Genomic DNA, 24,409 nt, shown 5'->3' with positions numbered 1-24,409 from the left:
CTCAACTGGAGAAAAGAAACCTGTCCTGACTTTGATTGTTATAAATATTAAGTACTTAATGTAACTGTTTTGATACATACAGGAGAATGGTATTGTAAAACTTATCTTTTCTGTCTTTAAAGGTTATCAGGACATTCTTTTATACTAATCGTCAGACATGCCAAGATTGGCTAACACGGATTAGACTTTCCATCATGAGAGTTGGATTGCTGGCTGGCCAGCCTGCTGTGACAGTCAGGCATGGTTTTGATTTACTCACAGAAATGAAAACTAATAATAGTATCTCTCAGGTACTCTCTTTTCAAACTCTGTAGACTATTGCAAAGATATTCCCACAATATTCTACAAGAACTAAGCTAAGGCAATCACTAGTTATTAAACCAACTGGTCTGTAAAAGATTGTGTTATTTAAAGCCGCATTTTAAACTCATGCTTCTGTATTGACAGACTTTTGTGGTTAAGTGATACTGTAGGTTTGGAGTTTAGGGTGTTCTGTATGCATGTGGTCAAACACTATACGTAAATGAATGCTATAGTTTGTTCACAGTTTGAATTGAGCAATTTCTTTTTAAGCAGAAGATTCTGCTTAAACCTTGTGAAAGGTCTTTGCTTACTTGTGGGTAGGAGGAGGAGAGGGATGTATCATGAGGGTATCCTTCCTCTATAGGTAACTAGCAGGTAAGTGCAGGATGGTGGGATGGGTGGATGAAGTGGTTAAGCCTTAACCCAAAGGTTAAGCCTTTTTAAAAAGGTTGAATAGTTTCTTCAGTACATGACTTGATTTGCTTAAATATTTTAACAAAGGAGGTTTGATAGATATTTATTACTTCCTGCTTCTTTATGAATTCTCATGCTTATACAGGTATAGACCATCACATAGTGATTGCTAACTATTGACATTCAGGCTGTGGGTTCACAGCATATACTCTTCCCTTAGCTCCCCTGCTTTTCCGAAATGTAATGGATGGACAGTGTAATGGGTGGACATGCAGAGCACTTCATTTGTGGATGTGTATAACGAAATACTGCTTTACTATTTCCAAGTATTTAACCATGTATATAGCTCTTATTTTATGTGAGATTTGTTAAATAAAGCTTTTGGTTTGGTTTTAGGGAAACGAATTGGAAGTGACAATTATGATGCTGGTAGAAGCATTATGTGAGCTTCACTGTCCTGAAGCTATTCAGGGTATCGCTGTCTGGTCTTCTGCTGTAGTTGGGAAGAGCCTTGCCTGGATCAATTCTGTAGCTCAACAAGCAGAAGGGCGGTAAGTTTTCTCAGATAACATGGACACGTTTTCCTTCTTATGCATAGTTCTACTTCTGAATCTTTTAAATTGTGGCATGAATCAAGGCTACTGATCTAATTTCCATGTCAGTTGAAGTCATTGTGTCTTTCAGAGATACCTAATGCATCCAGCATTTTTAGATATTTTAACTTTTAGTTTTAACTAAATTACCAGGGTTTAAATATAAATGGTGTACCTAAGCTGTTTTTTCTTAGTTTTTCATACACAGCGATACTACTTTCATATTGTATTTAATTTTCCGTTGCAAAATATTATTAATTTAAATATTTTCTAATGAAGTTTCTGACCAACGGCGTGATCTGATTACCTGCCACAGTTTGCCAAGAGAGGGACTCCGAGGGAGATGCTTTGCAGTTTTAGTTCAGCTTTGAAAAAGTGGCTTCTACGTCTATTGAAGTAGAATCTTTGGCTGCAGATACAAATAAATGGGTCAATGTTCCAGATAGGGTATGCCTTCATTTTGGTGTTTTCATCCCCTTAAAGGAATGCATCCTTTCTTCTATATGAAATAAAAAAGGGATACCTTTCATTATTTACCTGCCATGTAAAAAACCCCAAACAAAACAAAATAAAAAAAAATTTATAACTGTCTTTTTCCCATTTTTGTAAGATTTCTTGAAATAATGTGCAGCTTTGTAATACGTGAGAAGTTTCTCAGAAACATCAAGTTTAAGGTGTGAATTGTTGCCCTAGACCTGGTTTTACAATCCTCTACTAAATGATATGTAGTTAATCAGTATTTGGCTTTACTCATTCAGGTAAAAAGTGTGATAGTCAAATATAAAACTCATTTATCTCCTTCAATCTGTACTTGGTTTGAAGTTGACATTAAAACCTGAATGGAAAAGCTTTTACACTATGTTATAACCTGGAAATTCAGCTGGTAAACTTGTATTCTATGTTAACCCCTTTCTTTTGCTGAAGGTGACACGTGAACTTTTTGAGTATTGTGGTAAATAAATGTTTAAAATATAGTCTATTTACCAAAAAAGAAAACTGGTTCTGTAAAATGCTGACTAAGATATTAAACCATTTAAGGTTTGAAAAAGCAACTGCGGAATACCAGGAGCACCTGTGCTCCATGACAGGAGTGGATTGCTGCATAACAGGCTTTGACAAAACTGTTCTGAAGTTGGCCAATTCAAACAGTGTGAATAATGCCAGCCCAAAGCATTCCTTGAATGGTCAGTATTTATTGTTTTCTTTTTAAGAGAAATTCAATTTTATAACTGTATGTACATAAAATTAGAACATTCGGTGATATAGCCATGGTAATGATACTGTCCAATTCTTAAATCTGAAAACCTGTTTCTGTCTGCAGTTAAACTGAACTGCTTAATGCCATTGAAACCAATATTATGTGTAGGTATGAGGGTTTGCAGTACTGAGGTCTAGCTGAATGAAACTAAAAATAATAGCTTAAATATTTTGAAATTTACTAATTTAATTCTACATTATTTTAGATCATCATGACTTAAGGCTTAGTATTTATGAGATAATTGTATCATAAATGCACTAGTTACTCAGAGATTTTTAACTACTGAGACTTTGTTTCAGTATTCTGTTTCATCTTTGAAAAGGGACCTCCTTTTGTTCCTAATTTAGTTCCTCTGTTTTCCTGTTTTGATGCTTCTTTACAGTTATGGACTAAATTTTTCCAAAACCTCCTTTGAAAAGGTTCTATTAAAAAAAAAAGTATAAGTGGAAGAAGAATACTGTAAATGTTGTGTAACTATTTGATTTTTTTTTTAAATTAAGTGTTTTTCTTGACAAAAGACATAGAAATTACATTTGAGTAATAGAATTGCTATTTAAAAATATAGAAGCATAAATGTATATTTAAGTGTATATATACTATTCTTTTGTTTCCCAGGAGAAACTAGAAAAACTGTTCTCACTAAGCCAAGTGACTCTTCACCTGAAGTTGTAAACTACTTGGGTAACAAGGCATGTGAATGTTACATTTCCATTGCTGACTGGTCTGCTGTTCAGGAGTGGCAAAATATGGTCCATGACTTGAAGAAAAGCAATAGTAATACCTCAATCAATCTGAAAGCAGATTTTAACTACATAAAGTAAGGATATAATTAATTTATTCAACTGTACCTTAGAGTTCAGTGTCTTAGAACTGAAATATTAAAGTTTTCATGGATTTTAGAAACTGGATGTCATTGAAGTAGAGGTGTGATAAGAAGAAAGTTGTGTTCTTGGGAGGGGGAAGACTTGGCCATGATATTTACTAGCCATACAGATAAGTAAAGAGGTAACATCATTCTAAATAGTTACTGTGGCTTTCTGACTGCTGAGGTTTCTTAGTATTCAAGAAAAACATCTTTTCATTGAAAGTAAAAGATAGCAAATTTATTCTACTTCTATTGGCAGAAGATGCATCTTTTCACGCAACTTAAATAATAGTAAAAAATAACATGCCTGTCAGTGATACAGTTCTTAAATATTTTAATTCATTAATGCGAAAAGTGTATTAAGGAGGTGGTCTTGGCTGCTTAAATTTTTTTTTGTTTGTTTTTTTTTAAATGGAATTTAGAATTGTAGTTTGTGCATCTATTTCCTAACCCTTGATATTTCTCTGGTTCATGAAAATGTATTTGTGACATTGAAATAGTCCTTCAAGGTTTAAGGGTCCTTTGTTTCATTTGACAACTTGATTACTTTCCATCCCTGTGCTATTGCGGTAAACTTCGTAAAATCCTTTTGGCTGAAATTTTTTTACTTGAAAATAAAAGCACAGAAGGGAGCTTTGAAATAAGATCTTGCAGGTCTGAAAAGGTGACTACTTCTGTCAGAGAAAGTGGTTATCCTTTTACTTTACTGCAGTAACTCAGCGTGCAGTTAATCCATTAGGAGAGTTGAGTGCTTGTCATGGTTTTGAAAATGCCATTTCTGAATGGTCATGTTTTTGTAAACTAAACCCACTGTACTTCTGATAAACATCATGAGTGCTTGCTGTACTATTGCAGAGGTCTGGTTGTTTTGGCTGGTTTGAGTTTAGTTTTCATCCAGATAATTACTGGAGGTAAGATACTATACCATCAGAAAAATCCTGTAAAGAGCTCCTGAGGATGCACAGCACTCTTGACTCTTCTGCTCCTGAGCAGGCTGAGAAGAGACTCACTGTAGTAATGAGGATCGAAATAATTCAGCAGAAAGGGGAGTTTTCACATGCTGAACGTATTTTTTTTCTTTTCTAATGCAGATACTTAGATAATTACTTCTTCAGTGGATAGTAACAAGAATGTTGAACCTTGGAGTCTTCTGTATTCTGAGCCATCAAGCCTCTTAACCTTTCAGTGCCTTTTGTGTACTTCTGTAAAAGTCTATAACGCACAAATTGTTTTCTAATGTAGAACAATGGAGGGGAAAAAAAGTTAAATTTGTTGCTTCAGGCTGTTAAGCGATATAAATTTTTATAATCTATGACCTGCACAATATTCCCGTATTTCTGGAATTTTGGTTTCATGTAAACAGAAGAGTTGAAACTATGGCCTCATGAAATTCTGCCCCAAAACCTACTTTTCTGTGCATAGAGGGGAGGGAAAAAGTTTTGGGGCTTGCTTTGTTTGTTTTTAAACTCTTCCAAAGTTAACTTTTTTCTTCCTGACTAGGGTAGAAGTATTATATATTATGTGATGATAATATGAAAAGCTTCGTAGCTGGAGAGATTTTTTTTTTTTCCTTTCACTTTGATAATGAATTTATCCATTTGGTACAGTACTATTGCCTTTTATTGATCTATGTGAAAATTGGGATTTTTGCTTAGAATTACTCATGAGTGTTCTGTAGGGTTTTGAGTTAAGCTTGAGTCTGTCTTTTTTGCTGTGTAAGATATTTAGCAACTGGAATGAAGTAAGAAATGTGAGAGTAAAACTATAAATGTTGAATTGCAGATCTTTGAGCAGCTTTGAGTCTGGACAACTTACTGAATGCACTGAACAACTAGAATTATTACCAGGAGAAAATATCAACCTACTTGCAGGGGGATCCAAAGAAAAAATAGGTATAAATGCATAAGTTAACATTACTTCAAATACCAAAGTAAATATTTCTTCATGTAGCTGTCTCTATAAATGACAGACTGAAACTTCTGAATGCAGTTTGCTGTGTTCAGTGGACTGACCATAACCTTTATGAATCAAGCTTCAAAATGATTGGCAATAGTCATTCTAAATGTTGATACAAGTCTGTTTTCTGGAGTTAATATGTTTGTTTATAAGTAATCTATCGGCAATTTCTAATATGAATACATACATATATATATTTAAAAATATATATATATTAAAAAAGAGTTTTTTTCCAAACTCCCTTGCTCTCAAAAATGCATTCTCAGACAGTGTCACTTGATAAAATTTGGCAGTTCTAGTTGGTTTCAATTGTTTAATCTCCATGTAGACATGAAGAAGCTCCTGCCTAATATGCTAAGTCCTGATCCAAGAGAACTTCAAAAAGCAGTTGAAGTACAGCTTTTGAGAAGTTCAGTATGTCTGGCAACAGCTGTAAACCACGTAGAACAGGAGCAAAAGTGGCAGTCAATATCTGAGTAAGTTGAAATGTGCTATGAATGAATGTAATATGTTGTGAAAAGGTGTTCTATTTTGTTAAACGTAACTTTGTGAAAAGCATACTCTACTTTGTACTTCAGCATCTGTGATAGTTTGCTACCAGTTTTAGCTCTTGTGAGTTACAAGCTTACTGAGGAAAAATAAGATGATGTTTAACTTGGAGATTATGTAGTTCTTTGAGTTGATAAAGTACTGCTTCTTGTCAGTTGACAAAGTATCATACTGTAACTTGTGCATGACACGGCAAGATTTTCTCATCATGTCTTTGAAGATGCTGAGTTTGCTTTTTCAGTAATTTTGATATGACTGTTTACTCTTAAAGTCTAGCTAACAAAAATGACTGTTCTGATTCTTTTATTTCAGAAATGTTATTAAGTACTTGAAGCAAACGTCACGAATCGCCATTGGACCTTTAAGACTTTCCACACTCACTGTGTCTCAGTCTTTACCAGTGTTGAGCACTCTTCAGTTGTATTGTTCTTCTGCTTTGGAAAACACTGTATCCAACAGGCTGACATCAGAGGTATGTCTGTGTGTTTAAAGCCTAAATTGGAGTAATGTCTGTCTTCATGTTATGAACTATTGAATATAGAACATATATTAATTGTTTTGACCATTGTTAATCATACTGTAAAAAGACCTCATTTAGTTTTCTAAATTTACATCTCGGTTGGACTTCTATCTATAGTTGTAAATATACCACCTCTTTCAATTACTTACAGTATTTTTAAAGTTTCATTGGTAGTTGCTTTTTAGAGGTGTTGATATATTTCTACATTGTAACACTTATTCCTACAACACACACATGTAATTTACTTTAACTTTATTTATCAAAACCCAATCACTTCAGCAATTAAAAACTTAATGTCAAACTTCAACCCGCACGAATGATCTAGTTCTGATTTCTAATCACATTGTTCAGAAAACAATTCTGCTTGATTTTGAGCTATTCTTAGTGTTGTCCTCTGAAAATCAAGCGTGTCTTTCTAGAGTTGCATAAAACATACTTGCATTTTATTAGTTAATGATAAAGAGTGGCTACTAATACAAATAAGAACGTTTACTCTGCACTAAAATGGTCTTTGGTTTTGATAAATGAAAATATGTTTTAATGAAGATGTCTCTCGTGACAACTATGCAACTTCTATGCCTCTTTCAGGACTGTCTTATACCTCTCTTCAATGATGCTTTGAGGTCATGCAAACAGCATGATGTAAGGCCATGGATGCATGCACTGAGGTACACAGTGTACCAGAATCAACTGATGGAAAAACTTAAAGGTATATAAGCTCTCATTTTAGTGTTATGAAAGGCAAATGCAGAATTTGAACTTAAATCTTCTGCTGAAAGCAGCAGCTGTGTCTTTTTCTATTATTTAGATGGATTACTTTTTAAAAGCCAAGTTTTGGTTATTTAGGGGTCTCAGTTACTACTGTAATGTAGACAGTGTTAAAAAGAAAAAAATTTATTCTGAAATGCTTAGCAGTTCTATACTCACTCTTCTAATCGCACTTTACTTGCTCATCTCTTTGTACTTTAAATGCTTTCACTTTTGAACACTTCAACACTATCAATATATGTCTTTAAAAACAGTCATGAAAGCCATTTAGATGTGCAGTGTGATAAGAGGTAATGGGAGAAAAAGTTGTGTTAGGGGACAAGTAGATTTCTTAGTTAAGAACAATGCTTATAGTGAAAAAATTACTCTTTTGCCCAGCAGATAATCTGTGGATATATTTTTTTTGTTTCAGGTGGGTATGTAAATATTCTAGGCAGAAATGAAGTAATCTAAATTTTTGAAGGAGGTGTTAGGAAATACGAAAGAGCTGAGCAATTTTTTGCTGATGGCCATGTACAGAATACATTCGGCAGAAATTATCTGTATACCCCAGGTGCAATTATTGTTTGTTTAATAATTTTGTTTAGAATGTCTTGCTTTTTTCTTCAGAACCAACAGTCCCAATTAAAAGCCATCTAATGGAACTTGGATTAACAGCAGCGAAATTTGCACGGAAGCGAGGAAATATTGCCCTAGCAACACGACTGCTTGCCCAGTGCAGCAAAGTTCAGCTAGGAAAAACCACCACTGCACAAGACTTAGTCCAGCACTTTAAAAAATTGTCTGCACCTGGTCAGATAGATGAAAAATGGGGTCCTGAACTTGATATTGAGAAAACAAAATTGTTATACACAGCAGGTGGGTATTTGCTAATTAAGGTTGTAGATACTTGGGCTTCTTGGCCTTATAACCAGGCTAATTCCCCTGACCTTAAAGAAATCATAATAGGACAGTATCATGAGGAATTGATTTAATCCTATTAACTGTTGTCTCAGTCTGAAAGTGTTTTCACAAGTCTTTTCTTGTCATTTTTAACTTCAAAAGAGAATTTTCTTTGCAAAAATACATTGTTACAAGCTGTATCTGAATACACTGAATTTCAGAAGAAGTGTTTCGAATAAAGTTAACACTCTACTGAAGATGTGCTTTTCACGATATGCAGGTCAGTCAACACATGCCATGGAAATGCTGAGTTCTTGTGCCATATCCTTTTGCAAATCTGCCAAAGCTGAATATGCGGTTGCTAAATCTATTCTCACGCTGGCTAAATGGATTCAAGCAGAATGGAAAGAGATTTCAGGACAGCTGAAACAAGTATATAGAGCTCGACAGCAGCAGAACCACACTGGTCTGTCTACCTTGTCTAAAAACATATATAATTTGATTGATCTCCCAGCTGTTAATACACTGGAAGAAGAATATCCTAGGATTGAAAGTGAATCTACAGGTAGAGGCGTTCTTCTTATGCATTTTTTTGTTAAATTAGTTACTGATGATTCCACTGAGGGATAGCACCAGTTATATTGATAAAGACTAAGTGCTACATCACTGACGTATTTATTTTACTAATACAAATATAAACAGTGTGTGTTTGTGCAATAGGTATCTATACACATTTAAAAAAACCAAACACCTTAATACTGATACTTCGTATTTCTTTCACATTTTTCTCATTGAAGTGATTGTGGCCTGAACAAGAAATTAGATTGCATTTATTTTATGAGGAGGATATCAAATTTTTGTCATGCTTCTGTCTGCTTTCAGCTCCGGTGTTTGTTAGTTTGAATAAGATCTCTCAGATTAAGCATCAACAACTTATATTTTGAAGGCCTTGATATGTGTGAAAAGCAGTTACCTTAGGTTTTCTCATGATCTTTAATCTACACTTAATTTGAACACTTCTGTTGTTGCCACAAAATGTACTCTAATTTCCAATTTTTGGCAGACTTTTCTTCAAATGTCAAGATAAAGTTCTTTCTTTAATCCAATTCTTTCTCTAATCCATGTTGAACATGGATTTCACAAATAACTTAATTCCACTCTTGTAGAGTCAGAATTACTTTAGAGCTGTTAATGGATGTTAGGTGTGTTTTGATTTGATGGTGAAGAAAATAAATATATACACAAATAAACACAAACACACTGCCCTAGGTACTTCGTAAGTCTGCTTTCTGAAGCGTCTTGTTCTTTCGGAGATAATGAGTTTCTTGCCTCAGTACCATCTTTCTGTGAAAGAGAAAACAATTGTAGTGTATAGGCAATGGTTGTTAGCAAAAGAAAAACTGGTCTTCGTTTTGCAGCCAATGTTAGAACTGAAAAATAATTGCATTTTGGAAAACTTGACACTTCTGGGTACTAACTTGATGAAAAAAAATATTATGTACTTAAACTATTCTGCTGTTGTTTTGTATGTTGAGGAAATTAGAAGCAGGTTGTACATCATAACATATACTGCTCTATTTCTTCCATCATAGTAAATATTGGAGTTGGAGAACCTGACTTCATCTTGGGACAGCTATATCACTTGTCTTCGGTACAGGCACCTGAAGTAGCCAAGTCTTGGGCAGCCCTGGCTAGTTGGGCTTATAGATGGGGCCGGAAAGTAGTTGATAATGCGAGGTAAATTCATCCTCATGTTTCAATTTATACAGCACAACTAGTTTTCTTTCTTAAGATAAACCCTAGCTTTGTATTTATGATTATTGTTCTTTGTGGTCAGAAGTCACATGCGAGCAGAGAATTGTGCATATTCTCTTGATTGCTTGCCCTCTCTAAAAAGAAGGGAGTTTAATTCCGAGTTAGAAGGTGAAGATTTCTTCCTTCAAGAAGTTTTTATATATACAATGTTAATGGGTTCAGTAGCTCTACAAATACTAATATATTGGGGATCAATAATTCATTAAATGTTACAGTCAGGGAGAAGGTGTTCGTCTGCTGCCCCGGGAAAAATCCGAGGTTCAGAACTTGCTTCCAGACAACATTGCAGAGGAAGATAAAGAGAAAATCTATGGGATTCTTGGGCAGGCAGTGTGTCGTCCAGCTGGGATTCAAGTAAGTGTAAATGTTCAACTTCATTGTGAAACTTCCTTTTCCTCCACTTGTGATTCATATTAACTCTTGTAAATGCTTTTAAGTTAAAATTCAAATAATATAAGAATTCTCTAAGAAACTCTGTTAGCTAAGCATTAACGTGTCTGTTCTGTGGACTATGGTAATATGATCAAGTAATGCAATTGCATGAGTTGCCTAGACAAAAACTGGATTAGGAACTAATACTGCTTGTACAAATGGTTAGAGGACTTAATCAAATCTACTGTCTCTTTATTTGCATTTAGGATGAAGATATGACTCTACAAATCACTGAAAATGAAGACAATGAAGAAGATGATATGGTGGATGTTATATGGCGTCAATTATTAACAAGTTGTCCCTGGCTTTCAGATCTTGATGAAAATGCAACAGAAGGGTTAATTAAAGTGTGGAGGAAAGTTGTAGACAGAATCTTCAGTCTCTACAAACTCTCCTGCAGCGCATATTTTACTTTCCTCAAACTCAATGCTGGTCAGGTTAGTGTTTGTGCTGATGAGGAAATCCAGTTACAAACTCTCCTAAATGATGATATGAACTATATACTTAGCTTAGAGGAGTATTTCTTTCTTTCAAGGTTCTACTTGATGAAGATGATCCCAGGCTGCACTTAAGAAATACTTCCGAGCAAAGCACTGATGATGTTATTGTGATGGCGACCCTAAGACTGTTACGATTGCTTGTGAAACATGCTGGAGAACTTAGACAGTATCTAGAGCATGGGCTAGAAACTACACCTACTGCTCCCTGGAGAGGTAAGTACACATTATCTAGTTATTAAAATTAATTTTGACACATTTCCTCTAAATAGAAGCAGAAAGGTATTCATTGCACTTTCATAAAATTTATGTTTAAGCATGATGGAAAGAGAGCCTGTTTTTTACTAAATAATTTCATTAAGGGTGTTCAAGTCTCTGCCATGCATTCTGATCTTAGAATAGAGAAGTAGTACAGATTCTTACCCCCTCCCTCCCCTGCCTTAAGACATTGAAAGGAGAAAGGAGATGCAGTTTCTGAAGTACTACATTACATTACCACCTGAAAAAAATGGGGTGGGTTTTTTTCCTAGCTACAGTTTGAAATACTGTTCAGAGAAATATGTGTGGCTAAAACCAGATGTCTCAGTAGTTGTTTGTCACTACACTACTGGTTCTGGTTGCTCAGGGACTTTCCCACAAAAGGTTATTGAGTGAAAGTGTGGAAGGCAGCAGAAGAGGAGGCCAACTACTGCAAAATTGTACTTTCTTTTGAAACGTCCAGTTATGCTAACTTCAAGAACTATTAATGTGACTCTCCTTATTTTTGGAAAAATGATATTACAGATACAATGTGCAAAACTCAATTTCTAGTGCTTGACTAAAGGATTTATATGTTGCATCTGATGTTATCTGTATTTGAATAGTAAGAAAAAAGAAAAAAAAGCTTTTGCCTGTACTGTGAAAGACAGTTATTTAAAACAGGAAGTTTTTATTGGGAAACTAGACGTTTACATTCTCCTTTTCTTTTCCTGTTTATGAAGGTATTATTCCTCAGCTTTTCTCCCGTCTGAATCACCCAGAAGTGTATGTTCGTCAGAGTATTTGCAACTTACTGTGTCGAGTGGCTCAAGATTCTCCTCATCTCATACTATATCCTGCAATAGTGGGTACCATTTCACTTAGCAGTGAATCCCAGACTTCAGGTATGCAGGAAAAAAAAATGTTTAAATACACTTTAGCTAATATATTTTATATACTGGGTAAAATGATACTGAAGTTTTTTCTTTTCAGTAACTCTGATACTTTCTATCTTAAGAACATTTTTATTATGGGACCTCACTGATACCTTTCATTTGATTTACCAGTTTAGCACATAAGTTAGTTTTTTCAATTTTATCATCAGATACTTGGCCAGTACTTAATGTAATATGGGGACCTGATGCTAAATGAAGTATTGAGTGATGTATCTTTCAAGGCCAGAACAGTGTAGATAATATTTTAACATCTGTTTTTAATTTAGGGAACAAGCTGCCTTCTGCCATCCCTACTTTGCTAGGTAATATTCAAGGAGAAGAACTGTTGGGTGGTGAATGTGATGGAGGGAGCCCCCCAACTTCTCAAGAAAGTAGTAAAGATGACACAAAAGTTGGATTAAATGAAGATCAAGCAATGATGCAAGACTGTTACAGCAAAATTGTGGAGAAACTCTCTGCTGCAAATCCAACAATGGTATTGCAGGTAAATAATCCAAATGTATGTTACTTTTGCTTTTATTTGAACCACAAAATACATTAACTTGTTTATCTTGTGGGTAGGCCTACTGAAAGTTTGGTGTATCTTTGCTGTTAGGCTGTCATCTTTTTTCAAGTTGTTCATCTACAAGAATAAGTCTTAATACTAGTACTCTTAAAAATAAATGAATCTTATTTTATACAGGTTCAGATGCTAGTGGCTGAGCTGCGCAGAGTTACAGTTCTTTGGGATGAACTTTGGTTGGGAGTTTTACTCCAGCAGCACATGTATGTCCTCAGAAGGATTCAACAACTGGAAGATGAAGTCAAGAGGGTCCAAAACAACAACACTTTACGGAAGTATGTCTTTTTTGAATAATTCAAGTGATAATTGTAACAAATGTTTGTTCTTGGGAAAGCATACAGTCAAACCGATCAATAGTGTTGTTGCTCCTGAATTCATACTATCCTAGCTGCTTCTTTGTAAGCCAGTGACCTTATTTCAAGAACACTTTGGTGCTACAGCTAGTACTCTAATCAAATGAGAAACAGCAACAGACTACCTGTGAATCCATGTTGGGATTTCCTTAGTAATAATGTGTCAGAACCCAGTGCATATTAAGTTGTGGATTACGAGATCCTGGTTCTTCATTCCAAGGTCTTTCTTACAAGTCAGCTGAAATGAGGACAAGCATGTTGAAGGATTTAATCTATTCGGAGTTTACTGTAAATACAGATATTTGGAGTAAACAGAACTTCTTAATCTGCTTTTGGTTTTCAGTGTTCAACAAGTCTTTTCTTCTCTCTCACCTGGGTTCTCCTGTGAATGGATTTGTGGAAGAGGAAAGCCATTGACTGGGAACCTGACTAAACTTAAGAACACCTCTTGAATTCAATAGTCAGGGCTGACATGGAAAGGGAGAACAGCATGATCTGAATTGCGCTCTTCCCCTTCTTTATAGTGTGGTACACCCTCAGGAAGTAGTAGTTAGGAGCTCTTTTATTAAAGGAAATAGTTGCTTCAGGTGGTTTGAGCTCTCTGAGCTTCTCGTCAGGGTTTCCAGTGGTGAAGAGCCCAGTTCAAATGTTTCAGTTTAAAAAAAAAAAAAAAAAAAACCAAACAAAAAAAACCAAACCAAAACAAAATTTAAAAAAAAAGTGTGATTCAGAGGAACATGCGTTCACTGTGGAATGAAATACTCTCCCTTTTAATACGGTCATCCTTGAAGTCCTCATTTTAGAGATGTAACCATTTTCATGAATTCTTAGATGTCTCATTTGTGGTCTTACTTTAATGCTCTACTTATGAAGTAACTTGGTTTTATGGAGTTAAGAGGAAATATATTTTTTTTAATAGAGAGGAGAAGATAGCAATCATGCGTGAAAAGCATACAGCTCTAATGAAGCCCATTGTATTTGCTTTGGAACACGTACGGAGCATCACTGCAGCTCCTGCAGAAACTCCTCATGAGAAATGGTTTCAGGATAACTATGGAGATGCAATTGAAAATGCACTAGAGAAACTTAAGAATCCTTTGAATCCTGCTAAACCTGGAAGCAGCTGGCTCCCATTTAAAGAGGTATTATATGCACAGAGTAAGAGTACAATGTAGAGACTCTTGACACTCTTGCTGCACCGCGTGCTTGACCCTCTCCTTAGTATTCTCTTGCTATTCTCTTGCCATACCAAAATTGCAGCCTGAAACTTTGTCTTCTCTGCAACCACTACAGGCATGCTAGACACTAAAGCGAAGTAATTGTTGCTTGTGTAACAAGTCTTACTGACTGCATTATTGCATTTCTACCCAATGAAATTTGTTATTTTTTTCAAATCTTACATCTTCTGCTGTCTGACATCCTGTCAGTTTTGGTGGCAGAGGGCTTTAATTTTTTAAATACTCTTTCTGAAACTCTATGCCATTTGAGTTTAGTGGATTTAAATTCTAACAAGTTGGTACTCTGGTTATCTAAGCGTAGTCCTCGGGCTGTGCAGCAACCTTCAAGTGATCAACCCTTCCCAAATATACTCTGTTTTTCAATTATGTGATCTTGTCTTACTAGTCTTACATGGGTCTGAGGAGTAACAAAATATGTATTCACTTGGATATCCAGAGCCAATCTGGTGGTTTTTAAAAGTCTTGATAGACAGAACCTGGGTGTTACACAGAAATAGATTTATTTATTTATTTATTTATAGTTCCCCTTCTGCTTTGCAGAACAAACAAGCATGCAGATACATAAACAGGAGGTTGTTGAATGCTGCTGCTTTTGACCACAGCTCAAATATTTATAAATGCAGGAGCAAACCTCCTGAGGAGTTTGATTTTTTTTTTGTGACTTTGGTGCTTATCACCAGGCAGGGTATATTTGCTGCATAAAGGATTATTTTTAGATTTTTGTCATTTTCATCCTAAGCTATAAATGAATTAGTAGCGTGGCAAGGATGAAAGGTAGTTTAAGAAAAATCTCCATGCTTTCTGGAAGATGACTACCATTAAGTCTGTTCTGGTGGGTGTGTGGTATTTTGGGTTTTCTTTTTTAATGCTAGCTGTTAAGGTGAACCTCAACCTAAGACAAAAAACTTCTTTGGAATAGGTTATGCTAAGTTTGCAGCAAAGAGCACAGAAGCGGGCTAGTTACCTTTTACGGCTTGAAGAAATCAGTCCTTGGTTGGCTGCCATGATGAACACTGAAATAGCACTTCCTGGAGAAGTATCTACCAGAGACACAGTGACAATTCATAGCGTGGGCAGCACCATCACAATTCTGCCTACCAAAACCAAACCTAAAAAGTTGCTTTTCCTGGGTTCAGATGGGAAGAACTATCCCTACCTGTTCAAAGGTAAGAAATTGAAATTTTCTCATATAAGTTGCTGTCTCTTGTTACAAGTGAGACTATATTAAAGTTGGGAAGATGCATGGTTGCAGCTTTTGCTTTCTCTGCCTGCGTGATACAGAGAAATAGTTGTTTGGAGCATCTGCTCCCTCTCCTCCCCACCTCCTACCTCACCATACACTTTCCAGGATTTTTGCTTTGTGAACCTGTTTCAGATCCCTTCTTTTTAAGGGTTGCATCAGAAACAGTGTTCTGCTTGCATACTGATAGGATTAGCTGGATGCACTTTTCCAGAAGCTTAGGGTAGCACCCAGAAAAGAACTTTGGAGACTTCATGCCTTCCCCGAAAGGGAAAGACCTATTTGTTATGTTAGTAACTGTTGTGTGTACTGCTCACAGAGAGCGCTGTCATAAACTGGTGATTCTAGTAGGTAAATGGTATGTAAACCTTTAGGTTTAGGGAACAACTCATCCTTAATCTGCATAATTTATGAAGCTATTCATAGTCTGAAATGAAGTAGGATTTCAAAAAACGCTAAGTTTTGGGCTTTAAGAGAATAATTTTTTTTATCTAGAAACTAAATTTTAAACAAAATAAATTTATCGCAGGTTTAGAAGACTTGCATCTAGATGAAAGAATCATGCAATTCTTATCAATTGTGAACACGATGTTTGCTACCATTAACCGTCAAGAGACACCAAGGTTCCACGCGAGGCACTACTCTGTGACACCTCTGGGAACAAGATCAGGCTTGATCCAGTGGGTGGATGGAGCTACACCTTTGTTTGGTCTTTACAAGCGGTGGCAACAGCGAGAAGCTGCTTTACAAGCGCAAAAGGTAACAACTATGTTTTATGCCAGCTAGGACACTTCAGAAGGGAAACATTTATTCTGATTTGCTTTCCAATTCTAAATAATGTAGTCTTAAAAGGATTGTGTTTTGTTCATAATCATGCAGAATGGTTCTGTGTATTCTTATGTCTTGGGATTTCACCAGATGTCAATGAAATTGCATATATGTATTTATATATATTACAGTATGTAACATAAATATACTGTTCTGGCATGGTAATTCAAGGAGAACTGTTTTTGAACAAGTAGAGTTAACCTTGGTTAAAATTATTTTAGTTCTACATCTCATTCTCTCATTCTCTTTTCATTTTAAATACAGGGTTTTTTTTTAAATTGACCTTGATAAGAGTAGAGCTAGGCTAAAGCAATGTGTTTTCAGTTTCTTTAGGTTTTCTTAACCATTGAATTTTGAAAGAATTCTCTTAGCTGTAAAAGTCATCCTCAGTAGAGGAGTTGATTTCATACTATTCTCACCAAAACTGAGTTTGGGATAATTTTCTGTGGTAATGAGAGTTGCAATATGTAAACTAGCATTTTTACCTCTTCTAGGCTCAGGACTCTTACCAGACTCCTCAGAATCCTGGAATAGTGCCTAGACCCAGTGAACTTTACTACAGTAAAATTGGACCCGCATTAAAGGCGGTTGGGCTTAGTCTTGATGTGTCACGTCGTGACTGGCCCTTGAATGTCATGAGGGCTGTTCTAGAAGAACTGATGGAAGCAACTCCCCCGAATCTCCTAGCTAAGGAGCTCTGGTCATCATGTACTACACCAGATGAATGGTGGAGAGTTACACAGGTGAGTTGTAACAAATACATTTTCCCTTTGAAAGGTTGTGTTTTTAATGGGATGAGGAGCAACAAATGCCTGGGATGTGTTCAAGCAATGTACTCCTGAATTAGGTGAGCTAGGACTGCTGAAGTTTCAGGTAACAGGAAATGTTAGCATTTGGCAGGAAACAATCATGCGGTTGTACCATCTGGAATAAAAAAACGGGTATATACCTGATAACTCTACGTTATTAAACTAAAATTATCAGCCTAAGACATGAAAACTCTTGTAAGATATCATCAGACAACAAATAGAATACAGCTTGGAATAAGTTGGTTTTGATTTGTCTTACACTTAAAATAATGTTTTAAGATGGTAGTCAGTCCAATGTGTTGGCAGAGGATTCCCACAAATAATTTTTTCCTGAAACTCTCTTTAAAGTCGTATGCAAGATCCACTGCAGTTATGTCCATGGTTGGCTACATCATTGGTCTTGGAGACAGACATCTGGATAATGTTCTTATAGATATGACTACAGGAGAAGTTGTCCACATAGATTATAATGTTTGCTTTGAAAAAGGTAATTTAAAAAATGCTATATGTTATTCAAATAAAAGGTTTCCCTTCTTGGTAATTAAAAGAAACAACTTAAATTTTTATCTTAAAGGGAAGAGCCTTAGGGTACCAGAGAAGGTTCCGTTCCGGATGACGCACAATATTGAAACAGCACTTGGAGTGACAGGAGTAGAAGGGGTTTTCAGGCTTTCTTGTGAACAGGTAAGTTACGAAACTTGCAGAAAACTGAGGGCTATCACTTGCCAAATACTAACTTAGAAGTTTTCTATTAAATATTCTGCTGTTGATTTGTAAAGCCTTCACCTTTTGTGCTGTGATTTTAATTGGACTTATTTTAGATACATCCTATAGTAGGTATTTCAGAAATAGGAGAATGTCAGATAAACACATATGCAAGTAGTGGTACAACTACAGTTGGGGGGGGACAGACTTGTAGCTCTAGATGTAAAATGTTATGTTTTTCCTGAAGCTTTTTTGTGTAGTTTTCCTTACCCTCTTTCTTCAGGACATAAGACATAAACATGACAGCTATGTTTTTAAAAAGAAAAATGCTCTGAACAAAGGAGAGTTTTCTTCCTCAAGTGTCTGTTACTAGAGTATAGAGTTTGTGTGGAAGGCTAGAATTCAATCTTTAGTTTTAGTGATGTTACTGCAGGCTAGCTGCATTTGTACGTACTGTGGTGTTCTTCCTGTACTTGTAGTGGTTAGGGATAAGTTAAGGATTTCTGTACCTACGCAAGTACAGTATTTTGCATTTAAAATTACACTGTTCTACAAGTATAGTGCAATATCAGAATGAGTCTGTTTAAAATATGATGCAGGTCCTTCATATTATGCGGCGTGGGAGAGAGACTTTGCTTACGTTGCTTGAAGCTTTTGTTTATGATCCTCTGGTGGACTGGACAGCAGGAGGTGAAGCAGGATTTGCTGGAGCTGTCTATGGTGGTGGTGGCCAGCAGGCTGAAAACAAACAAAGCAAAAGAGAAATGGAAAGAGATATTACACGTAGTCTCTTTTCTTCAAGAGTGGCTGAGATAAAGGTGAGTTTACTACAATAACTTCCTATTTTATAACCAAAGTAGGCTCTATGCTTTCACTTCGTTTATTTGCATTTTGGGGGTGGTGGAAGAGGTGGTCATTTATTAGAAAGTTCACAAATTTTATTGAGCTAAATTGAGTTTGTATTGAGGGAAGTGCTTATATGGAATTTGCAAGTATTTAGTTTTCATTTTGTGTGCTTAATTCTAAAACATGTTTTAATGTTTTGCCTGAGTCTAGGCTAGAGGAATAAAAATAAAGGTTTAGAGAGCAGCCTAAATAAAGAATGTCCGTTAAGCTTTAGCACTTGTAGCACTGGGAGGTAGTCCTAGATGAACAACATCATTGAAGGGTTAAGTGCTGCCACATATTACTTTCTCTTACCTGTTTGAATTAAGTCCAGTTCTATAACGTCTGTGTCTTTGGTTTTAGGTTAACTGGTTTAAGAACAGAGATGAAATGCTTGCTGTGCTGCCAAAATTGGACAGTAGTTTAGAAGAGTATCTGAACCTGCAAGAGCAGTTGACAGATGTAGAAAAGTTGCAAGGAAAATTACTGGAGGAGATAGAATTTCTGGAAGGTGCAGAAGGAGTGGATCATCCCTCCCACACGCTTCAGCACAGGTACAGAGGAGCCAGGAATTCTGTCAGGAATCTCGCAGTTCAATATAGTTGGTGGTTTAGTAATGTACTTACAAGTTAAATGTTAGAAATGTATATATGAGAGAGATTAATAGCTGGGTAAAAGCTATTCTTACAGTAAGCAAGTAATTCCTTGTACAGAAGAACTATTGAAACCATTTTCCTACTGAATAATCTTATTTATATCCTACGCCTCATACTCTATCAATATAACCTGTGCTAGTCCGTGTTCCACACTTGACCCTCAAGGCAAGAGACAATGTGCTGAATATGATGTCCCATCAAATTAATCCATATAATGCAGCTATTAATAAATAGCACAAAAATATTTTCATCTAAGTTTCTAATTCTTTAACTTATTTTTCAAGTTTATTTGAAATTAATCAAGGATTTCAGAATTGCATGACTATGCACATGCATTCATTATTTTGTAGGAAAACAGAATGAATTATTAACACAACATTGTTAACATTTTATGTAATTTGTGAGAATATGTTCATTTTCTGGTCAACAAGGTAGTTGTATTGTTCAATATGGTTTTTTTATTCAGTATAGTTAAGTATTTTTTTGTTGTTGTAGTACTTACTTGATTCTGTGGCTTCAATAATTCAGGTATTCCGAGCACACCCAGTTGCAGTCTCAACAAAGAGCTGTCCAGGAAGCAATCCAGGTGAAGCTGAATGAGTTTGAGCAGTGGATAACACATTACCAAACTGCTTTCAGTAATTTAGAGGCAACGCAACTTGCAAGTCTTCTTCAAGAAATTAGCACGCAAATGGACCTAGGTATAAAATAGTATTTGTGGGGTTTTTTTAATGGTTTGAAAATAACTAGAGTTTAATATCAGGAGGCATTATGAGTATCCTCTAACTTAAAGGCAAGGACCTATATATAACAAATGAAAAGAAGGGGGGTTCTTCAAAGGGTGATTTAGAGCACTTCAAGGTTTCTGTGCCAAGCTGTCTGAAGGAACTTGTCTATCTTACCCTAGCTGGGCACGAGATTATTCTCTTACCTTGTGCTCAAAATTCTCAATCTGGGTTCTCCATGCCTCCTTTATCACAAGTAAAAGTATTTTTGAAAAGATGTTAGCGCTCAGTATTTGTATGCTATAAAATATGTGTGCTTCAGAGATGCGTCTTAATTTTTAACCACCTTTCTTAAAAGGTCCTCCAAGTTATGTACCAGCAACAGCGTTTCTGCAAAATGCAGGCCAGGCACATCTAATCAGTCAGTGTGAACAACTGGAAGGAGAAGTTGGTGCTCTTCTCCAGCAGAGAAGATCTGTGTTACGTGGTTGTCTTGAACAATTGCACAACTATGCAACAGTAGCTCTTCAGTATCCAAAAGCTGTGTTTCAGAAGCACCGAATAGAACAGTGGAAAACCTGGATGGAAGAACTCATCTGTAACATGACAATAGAGCGCTGTCAGGATATCTTTAGGAAGTAAGTTGACAGAATAATGGATTGTTTGAAGAACTTAATTTTCAAGCTACTTCAGGATTTTAATTTTTTAATTAAAATGAATACTTTTGTGAGGACCGATCTAATTACAAAGTAAGACAAGATTAAGTTGTAATTCCAGAAGTTTGGAGAAAAAGATGAAAAACTGCTTTAAAAATACTGTTCCAGAGTTTAATTTGTGTACTGCAAAAAGAAAACCAAGTAACGTTGCCCTGTAATGAACAAATGAAGAACCATGTTTGTGGCTTTAGGGTGGTGATATTTAGGCGTTTTAGAAACTTCTAGTATTTAAAAATCACTTAAGTCAACTGAAGATTTTTTTTTTATTAAATCAGATTTTCAAGCAATTATTTTTTTTCTTCTAAAGTCAGGCCATTTCATCATTATTACTGCTTGGCTTACAAGATCTAGATTATATTCAAGCATTTACACTGAAACCTGTTTCCTTCCTATTTCTTATCTTCTATTCATTCTTTGCCTCAAGGACTACTGATTGTCTTCTGTCCTTGCAAATAGGTATGAAATACGGTGCATTCTAGGACTTCTATGAAAGTGTCATTAGGGTAGCCATCAACTGCTGTGGTATTTAGAGTTGATATGGAGTAGGTGATGTGGGAACTGTTCAAATGCGGAGTATTTTTCCTGCCCACAGCAGAATGCAATTTGCTAGTGCTTGAGAAGGGAGAATTTTGACATTGTACTTTTGCTTTACAGGTATGAAATGCAATATGCTCCTCAACCACCTCCAAGTATGTGTCAGTTCATAACCGCTACAGAAATGACTCTACAGCGCTATGCAGCAGATATAAATAACAGACTTATCAGGCAGGTGGAGCGCTTGAAACAGGAGGCAGTTACTGTACCTGTTTGTGAAGAACAGCTGAAAGAAATTGAACGTTGTATAAAAGTGTTCCTTCATGAAAATGGAGAGGAGGGCTCACTGAGCTTAGCAAGTGTTATCATCTCTGCTCTTTGTACGCTGACGAGGTGAGTTGCCTCTTGTGAATTTTTTTGTATGTGTTCATGTTTGAGACCACATAAAAGGAATATTCAAGTGACATAATTACGTGGAGAATGCAATAGCAGGCAGGTTGTCTAACTAAGTGTCATAATTCATCTAGGCGGAATCTGATGATGGAAGGTGCAGCATCTAGTGCTGGAGAGCAACTGGTTGATTTGACTTCAAGAGATGGAGCCTGGTTCTTGGAGGAGCTTTGCAGCATGAGTGGGAATGTTACGTGCCTTGTGCAGTTGCTAAAGCAGTGTCATCTTGTACCCCAGGACTTAGATATTCCTAACCCAATTGAAGCATCAGAAGCTGTTCACTTAGCAAATGGAGTATATATCTCGCTTCAGGTGATACTTACTTTTTCTTTCCTCATCCCCAACCTTCTAAGGCTTCAGCTAAGCCATCCTTAACAGCTTCTTCCTTAAACAGCTAAATGTTTGTTTATGATGCTGAGATTTTTTTTTTGTTGGACCTTAGTCTTGATTGCTGTATTTGGCTGAGCTGAACAGACATTTGCTGCTGCCATTTACATTTTTACTGGTTGAAAGAAACCATTTTGATCTATACGTGATAAATTGTAAAAACTGCTGTCAAGTAAGTAACCGTGAGAAAGAAGTTAAAATCAGATTTATAGATACACCAGCTTCATGTCTTGCTTCCATTCTTTTATCCTGTTGCTGGCAGTCCAGAACAACTTCCAAACTGCTGTCTGTGCTCTTTCTGTTTTCTGCTCCTGCTAAGCCTTATTTTCACCTGAAAGAAGTAGTTTGGAACAAATTCTGAAAATCTGTTTTACAGGCCCCTATCTCCAAGATTGGGAAGGAGAAAAATGGATTTATATTATTTATAATATATAATATATATAATATATATTATATATTATATATACAAGAATGTGCTAAATAAGTGATAAGGTTAACCCAAACAGAAACATTTTGGGTTTTAGAAATGTTTCCACTTCAATAAAACAAACAAACAAAAAAACATTAGTGGCAGCTTGAGTAAAATATCTGCTTAAGACTTAAGTGGTTTATAAACTGTGGCTGGTGTAAACAGCTTTTTGGGGCTTTTGGTTCCACTGTATTGTATCTGAAAAATATTTTCCTACCAACCTGTGTAAGCGCATTGAGATTTTTGTCAGTTTGTTTCTTTGCTCTTCAAAGTATTAACATTTCAGAAATTTTTCAGAAACATGCATGCAATTTCATTGCATTGCAGCTGAGATCTTTCACCCACACATTGTTGTCCTCCCTGTGAGCTCTTAGGTAAGATGTGTAGCTCACTGAGCAGTCAAGATAACTAATTTTTTTTGGTGTGTCTTGTCTCATTTTGGAGGCAGAGCACATTGGTTGGTTCCTTCTGTAGCTGCCTTTAGCCCTCTGATGCATTCTGCTTGGGGGAAATTGCTTTATGCCACTTAAGGTACTGTTTTTCTTACCTGCATTGATTTCTGTGGCATGAGTAGGACTCTAGCAAAGTAATCACTGTCTGGCAAGTTTTTGATTCTTTTCCCTTGCCTAGTCCAATCAGTTTAGCAAATCATAAACTCAGTAAATAGTTTAACTCACTCATTTATAGTTACATAATGGAAAAGCAAAGCTACATAATTTGATGAAGTTGACTTGCAAAGTGTGATCTTTACCACTAATCGTCTGCTGAGGATTGCTGTAAGGTATTGCTGCTGATGCTGTTGAGGTAGTTGTTGCTACATTGTGCAAATGTCAAACCTTTGGTTTTGTACAGGGTTTAATGTATTCCCAATTTCTTTAAATTAAAAAAAAAAAGAGTAGATTTTGACCCTTGGCTGATCACCATCATGTTATCTTCTAGATAATATCTACCGCAGGGTGGTGTAATACTAAAATAAGAAAGGTGTTGCATATGATACTTTTTGAGAGGGGAAAATTTCTTATGTTTTCATACTTTCTTCCCAACAGGAATTGAACTCAAACTTCCGACAGATCATTTTTCCTGAAGCGCTTAGGTGCTTAATGAAAGGAGAGTATACTTTAGAAAGTATGCTCCATGAATTAGATAATCTTATTGAACAAACAACTGATGGAGTCTCTTTGCAAACATTGGTTGAATCTCTTCAAGCCTACTTACGAAATGCTGCTATGGGACTAGAGGAGGAAACACATACTCATTACATTGATGTTGCAAGGTAAATCACTTTTTTTTAGTTCAGGTATGAGAGAATGAAGACTGCAGAACATTAGTTTGTCTAAATTTTATTATTTGTTTGACGTGCAGGCTTTTCTTGCCCAAGAATACCCTTAAGCCGAGTGCAGTGTCTAAAGTGTGCACATTTCCTCTCTGTGTTAGTGCGTTTATCCACATGCATATGCAGAAATACAGAGCTATGGCAATTAACATTTACACCTGCTTAAAGCTGACTTTTGGTAGTCAGCTTTTTCCAGAATACATAGTTGTGATTTTATGTTTGAAGTTAAGGGATGCTAAAAATAGGAACCGGTCCATTAGTTTGTGGGAGGAACCTGTGAAAGGGAGAGCTTGTAACCATGGCACTCCTCTCATCAGGAGATTTGAGCAGCTTTTGCATAATGAATCAGTGACTTGATTAAAAAAACAAAACATAAACAAAACCTCAACCAAACAAAAAGACTTGTGCATCTTGTAATGTGGGACAGTACCTTTCTGGGGAAGTGTTTGGTAGACAACTGAGCCTTCAAAAGCA

At 36.0% G+C, this 24,409-nt stretch overlaps 1 protein-coding gene across 1 annotated transcript in view; it reads left to right on the top strand.

Annotated features, from left to right (window-relative positions):
• Nucleotides 1-24,409, top strand: part of SMG1 (SMG1 phosphatidylinositol 3-kinase-related kinase) — an 86,150-nt gene that overhangs the window by 51,281 nt on the left and 10,460 nt on the right. The window contains exons 22-51 of the mRNA XM_009324824.1: nt 123-290; nt 1,114-1,268; nt 2,349-2,494; nt 3,184-3,385; nt 5,216-5,325; nt 5,718-5,865; nt 6,251-6,410; nt 7,047-7,167; nt 7,836-8,084; nt 8,389-8,673; nt 9,701-9,845; nt 10,139-10,277; nt 10,562-10,792; nt 10,891-11,068; nt 11,833-11,994; nt 12,312-12,529; nt 12,728-12,882; nt 13,880-14,102; nt 15,118-15,364; nt 15,968-16,197; nt 16,761-17,009; nt 17,424-17,562; nt 17,650-17,759; nt 18,380-18,598; nt 19,029-19,219; nt 19,850-20,022; nt 20,405-20,684; nt 21,417-21,689; nt 21,824-22,058; nt 23,649-23,875. Coding sequence (XP_009323099.1) covers nt 123-290; nt 1,114-1,268; nt 2,349-2,494; nt 3,184-3,385; nt 5,216-5,325; nt 5,718-5,865; nt 6,251-6,410; nt 7,047-7,167; nt 7,836-8,084; nt 8,389-8,673; nt 9,701-9,845; nt 10,139-10,277; nt 10,562-10,792; nt 10,891-11,068; nt 11,833-11,994; nt 12,312-12,529; nt 12,728-12,882; nt 13,880-14,102; nt 15,118-15,364; nt 15,968-16,197; nt 16,761-17,009; nt 17,424-17,562; nt 17,650-17,759; nt 18,380-18,598; nt 19,029-19,219; nt 19,850-20,022; nt 20,405-20,684; nt 21,417-21,689; nt 21,824-22,058; nt 23,649-23,875 — 5,768 coding nt within the window. The remainder of the gene's footprint in view (nt 1-122; nt 291-1,113; nt 1,269-2,348; nt 2,495-3,183; nt 3,386-5,215; nt 5,326-5,717; nt 5,866-6,250; nt 6,411-7,046; nt 7,168-7,835; nt 8,085-8,388; nt 8,674-9,700; nt 9,846-10,138; nt 10,278-10,561; nt 10,793-10,890; nt 11,069-11,832; nt 11,995-12,311; nt 12,530-12,727; nt 12,883-13,879; nt 14,103-15,117; nt 15,365-15,967; nt 16,198-16,760; nt 17,010-17,423; nt 17,563-17,649; nt 17,760-18,379; nt 18,599-19,028; nt 19,220-19,849; nt 20,023-20,404; nt 20,685-21,416; nt 21,690-21,823; nt 22,059-23,648; nt 23,876-24,409) is intronic.

This window comes from Pygoscelis adeliae, unplaced genomic scaffold (genome assembly GCF_000699105.1).
Source record: "Pygoscelis adeliae isolate BGI_AS28 unplaced genomic scaffold, ASM69910v1 Scaffold85, whole genome shotgun sequence".
NCBI lineage: Eukaryota > Metazoa > Chordata > Aves > Sphenisciformes > Spheniscidae > Pygoscelis > Pygoscelis adeliae.
Note: the sequence above shows the minus strand (reverse complement) of the source record. Positions and strands in the feature narration are given on the sequence as shown.